This window comes from Lipotes vexillifer, unplaced genomic scaffold (genome assembly GCF_000442215.2).
Source record: "Lipotes vexillifer unplaced genomic scaffold, Lipotes_vexillifer_v1.1 scaffold678, whole genome shotgun sequence".
NCBI lineage: Eukaryota > Metazoa > Chordata > Mammalia > Artiodactyla > Lipotidae > Lipotes > Lipotes vexillifer.
The window spans coordinates 937,491-942,663 of NW_006790338.1; the positions used below are offsets into that span (position 1 = coordinate 937,491).

The 5,173-nt window shown below is 52.8% G+C and overlaps 1 protein-coding gene and 1 pseudogene across 3 annotated transcripts in view; one reads left to right on the forward strand and one right to left on the reverse strand.

Annotated features, from left to right (window-relative positions):
• CCNYL1 (cyclin Y like 1) overlaps nucleotides 1–1,604 on the reverse strand; it is a 35,062-nt gene extending 33,458 nt beyond the window's left edge. For 2 of the 3 annotated variants that reach the window (XM_007463656.1, XM_007463655.1), the window contains exon 1: nucleotides 1,036–1,261. In XM_007463656.1, the coding sequence (XP_007463718.1) occupies nucleotides 1,036–1,261 (226 nt within the window). Of the gene's footprint in view, nucleotides 1–1,035; nucleotides 1,262–1,456 lie in introns of those variants that run through there. The other variant, XM_007463657.1, reaches the window with a different exon arrangement.
• A 2,469-nt stretch (nucleotides 1,605–4,073) lies between these two features.
• Nucleotides 4,074–4,822, forward strand: LOC103089809 (thioredoxin, mitochondrial pseudogene; annotated as a pseudogene).
• The last annotated feature ends 351 nt before the right edge of the window (nucleotides 4,823–5,173 follow it).

Here is a 5,173-nt window from a genome sequence, read left to right on the forward strand (position 1 = left end):
GGGGGGGAGGGGGAGGGGAGGGAGCCATGGAGACACTTTTCTGCTTAATGGATGTGGCATGTTAACTCCCAAACCTGTACATTACAAATTACAATCTGAATTTGTTTTTTCTCCTTTGAAACTTTTGTCCAGCAGTCTCAGGAACCATGTCGCCCCTCCCTTAGAACAGGCAACGGGTAAATGAAGTCGGTTAAGGCTGTGCAGCTGAAGACATACTTGTGTCAAAGTGGGAATTTTAAAGTAATCAGAACTCCATGGGGTCTCCTTTGGTAAAGAAAAAAACAAAACAAAACTATTCTCTGCAGCCGTGGCATTAACGTTTCACACCGTTCACAGTTATTTTAAGCCCCCTCCCACCATTTTCTTTCCTATCGTGTTCAAATTACAGTTAGAAGGGATAAAGTAGCTTCTATCAGGGCGACTGAAAACATTAAAATCCAAAGAATTTTACTTAAGAACACCACATTGACTCTGTCCAGATCTATTTTGAATTTAAATGACAAATCCTATAATGTTTGTCTTAATTGTCTCGAGTATCAACTACCTTAACGAATTAAGTCTATCATCAGGCCCTTACCTAGTTCCTTCGCTTAGGTACCATTTGGATAGGGAGACGGGATGGATACGCCGAAGTTAGAGTATTTAAGTTTTCATTAAGAAAAGAGAGAATACACCAGAAAGTCTTTGCTAAGTCCCACGAGATGTTAAATAGAACCACGAACAGGAAGGGCCGCGGACTGGAGGGTCTCAGGCCGGGCTGGGAAATGGGAACGGGGGAAAGAATTGGGCATTCGGGTAGGGAAGAGGAAAGGAGACTGGCCGGACGCGACGGGTAAAGAATAAGGGGTGGGGACGCCAGGCAGAGCCAGCCTTCGTCCCCGGTGCCCAGCCCTGGGAGAGCCAACTCCGGGCAAGAAGGAGCCCTAGGCGGCGGCTCCCTCCCGGGGGACCCTGGGGGCGGCGGAGGCCAGAGGTAAGCCCGAGAGCAGACGGCGCCTACCCCGCGAGGAGCGAGGCGCGCCCGCCGCTTCTTACCTTCGGGCATCTCCCGGTCGCTGATGTGCTGCAGGTGGTGGCCTTCGCCACCTCCGAAATCCAATTCGGCGGGTTCCACGGCAGCCGGCGCCGGAGCTACTGCCACCGCGTCCCCGGCCGCCGCCTCGTAGACATCAGACTCGTAGTCCGGCTCCGCTGACCCCGTGCGCCGGCCCAACTTGGGGCTGGCATTGGGGGACACGCAACAAGACAGCGAGTTCCCCATGGGGCGCCTCCACTCCTCGCCGCCTCCGCTCGCCCCCCGACTCCGCCGCGCTCAGCAGCCGCCCCCTCCCCCAACAATGGCGCGGCGGGCACTGGCAGCCCCGGGATATGCCGGGGCTGCGCCACGCATGTAGGCGCAACCTCGCCCGCCGCTCGCCCGTCCGCCCAGCCGCCGGGCCCCGGGCAGGGCTCCGGCCCCGGCCGCAACCCCGCCGCCCCCGCCTCCCCGCAGCCAACTAGTCTGTGAGGGCGGCGACCAGACCGGCTTATTTAAAAGGGGTGGGGACCAGACAAGCGCTGAGACGCACAGCCACTGCCGGGAGAGAGCGCAGCCGGAGCTCCTCCTTCTTCCGCCGCCACCTCCCGACTGAAAGTAGCTAGCCTGGCCGGCCCTTGCCTACCGGAACGTGTCCTTCGGTCACCTGATTACGACGGACCAATCACGACCAGAGTTCCCTCCACGCGCCCTCCTCAGCGCGCAGGCATGTGACTCACAATGCCCCGCCCCCGCCCGCGGCTGCTCCGCCCCCCGAGCGGCGCGCCCCGGACTCTGGTTTCCATTCATCTCTCGCGCTCCGAGCTTTCCGATCTTGCGGGAAGCGCCGCGGGAGTTTGTTAATCGAAGCCGTCCTGAGTCAGTGAGTGGGCTCTGTAGAAAGCCCCTGTTCGTAAAATGCCAGTTCAGTTAGCAACTCGGTTTCACCGGGTCGACAATTGACTCATTTGATGTATTGCTCAACGAACTTAGTTACACCCCAGTTTTTGACCGTTTTTTGTAACTGAATGCTCCTCCTGTCTTGCCTTCCAAAGAGTGTTAGTTTCCGCCTGCAGTTTAACCATAGCAACCACCGGGGCCTTGGTCCTACTCTCAATAAAGAGCTGTGGCTGTGTCTTGAATGATACTCGAGGACACGTCACCCCTCCACTTCCTCATGGGTAAATTAGGTACCGAACTCCTCCCTCCCACCTCTGAGACGCTGGGATTCCGCAACTCGCTTTTCTCGCCCGTTTCTCTCTTCCACGGCAGGAGTTTCCAGGTTTCCCTACTTTAGCCAACAACAACGCATTAAAGCACGATTTTCTCATACAAACTTGAGAGTCACAAAGTGGAGTACCACGGTCTTGATTTGATGAAGATTATAACGATAGTTAACGTTTGGCAAACACTATGCGCCCGACCCCGTTCCAAGTGAGGTACTCATTTAACCCTCGGGAAGAAAATCCTCAGAAACCTTCATTTTACAGATTTTACAGAAACTAAGTAACGTTCCCAAGGGCACACGATTGATCAGGGGTGTGGCCAGGATTTGATCCCTGATTGTGTGGATCCCCAAAGGCACCTTATTGTGATTATCAGAAAATAAAGGTAGAAGTCAAATTTGGTTGGAAGTGGCATAGTGTATCAGGATTTTCTTTTTTTAAGGAGGAACAATTTTTTGATGTGGATTTTAAAATACTTTCCTTCCATTCAACATTGATTAGTCCCTCCTACATGCCAGGCACCGTCTGTGGGAAACAGTCCTGCCCTCAATGACCTCAGGCACGGTGAGAAAACAAAGGCTTAGGAAGCCCAATTGTCTGAGGTCACACTGCTGCAAAGTACTTAAACCTGAAATTCAAACCTAGGTCTATTAACCCCAAGTAGATGCTGGGGTAAAGAGCTTGGTTTTTTTCCCAGAAACATGAGAGCCATTGAATGTTGTGAAGTTAAGGAGTCACTATCAGGTGGTTTGTAGTGAGGTCACTCGACAATAAGTAGGACTGATGGAAGCAACAAGGCCCAATAAGAGACTTTATACTCATCTAAGAGAGGAGTGAGGGTTCAAACTAAAGGCAGTGGAAGAGATTGGAGTGGAGGGAAAGGATCTGAGGTCATTTGGGAGGAAGAATAGAAGTGCTTAGTAGCTAGATATGGAGCGAGAAGGGGAAAAGAAGCAAAAATGGCTGCTACTATTCTGGCTTAGGGAACTACGTAGAGTGTGGTTACTTTTTCTTAGATAGTGCAGGAAAAGGAAGAGGTTTGGGAAGGAAGATCATTTTAGGTTCTGTTAAGTGGAGCATGGAGATGGAGCTCTCTGATTGAAAGTAAAGCTCTGCAGGCTTAGTCCATTTTGTGATATCCCAACTTATGTTTTCAAAAATAACACATTAAATCAATTAAAAAATGTGGTTGGGGAAATTCCCTAATGTTGACAGCTAAGAATATCACATTTTTCATGGAGCAACTTGGAATCTATGGTTTTAGTAAATGAGGCATCCTATGTAAAATAAGACTGGTAAATGAAAACAACATTTAAAATTGTGTTGTCATTAGAGTATACACAAAGTAATTGAAGCTGTAGGTATAGAAGTGATTGCCTTGAGAAGACATGTATAATAAGGAAGAAAGGAAGGAAAGCAAGAAGGAAGGAAGAGAAGGAAGGGAAGGAAAGAAGGGGTCTTCGAAAATAGGGAGATTTAAGTGGCATTTAAGTAAACCTGCCAAAGGGACCAGTGGCAATCAAGGGACCTGAGTATAAATCAGGAATGAATGATCACGTGAGTCCCATGAGGGTAGGGATCACATCTGCTTCTCATTTCTGGAGCAGAGCACCTGGCACAGTACCTGGCCAGTAGATGCTCCATTCGTAATTGTCCAGTGTTGTCCGTGGGGCAGGAAAGCTACAAATACCATTGGCTGTCACAATTGGGTGACTGGGGATGTGTGCAAGCTGGATGGCAGGCAGTGAGCAAAGAAATGAATAGGGAACAGAAGTGCCCTTGACTGGTGGGGAGGGCTGTGCTGTGCATCCCTCTGCTCTCGCTGCAGGGAGATGGCTCAGCAACTTCTCCTGAGGAGGTTCCTGGCCTCCATAATCTGCAGGAAGCCCTCTCAGAGTCAGTGGGCGCCCCTTGCCACCAGGTCCCTGCAGACCCCACAGTCCTAATAACCTGACAGTAACACCCAGCCAAGCCCAGTCAATATACACCACCAGAGTCTGTACAACGACCTTTAACATCCAGGATGGACCAGACTTTCAAGACTGAGTTGTCAACAATGAGACACCAGTGGTTGTGGATTTCCATGCACAGTGGTGTGGTCCCTGCAAGATCCTGGGGCCAAGGTTAGAGAAGGTGGTGGCCAAGCAGCATGGAAAGGTGGTGATGGCCAAGCCGGATACTGATGACCACACAGACCTCGCCATAGAGTAAGAGGTGTCAGCTGTGCCCACCGTGCTGGCCATCAAGAATGGGGATGTGGGGCTTCCCTGGTGGAGCAGAGGTTGGGAGTCCGCCTGCCGATGTAGGGGACACGGGTTCGTGCCCCGGTCCGGGAAGATCCCACATGCTGTGGAGCGACTGGGCCCGTGAGCCATGGCTGCTGAGCCTGCACGTCTGGAGCCTGTGCTCCGCAACGGGAGAGGCCACAGCAGTGAGAGGCCCGCGTACCACACACACACACACACACACACACACACACACACACACACACACACACACAAATGGGGATGTGGTGGACAAGTTTGTGGGCATCAAGGATGAGGTCCAGCTGGAGGCCTTCCTGAAGAAGCTGATTGTCTGACAAGCAGGGAAGCGTCCTGACTGCCCCCGCCCACCTGGGCCCCGTGGTCCCGGGGGACCCAGATAGAACCCACAGCCCTTCTGTCCTGGCCCTTTCCACCTCCTCCCTCTGCCTGGCCCCTGTGGGTCCGTGCTTTGGAGACCAGACCTCCAAACACAGGAGCCTCAAGTGCTCCCAACCTGGCTGACCGCCAGGGTGGCCGCCCAAGGGGCGGTGCCACCTCCGAGCTGGGACAGCCGTCTCCCCACCCACTCTCTGCTCCCTCTAGGGCTTGTCGCCGCAGTGCTCCTAGGATGCTGGGACAGAGTCCTGGGGCCAGCCTGCAGTAACAGCTTGGTCTCCCTTCTGATC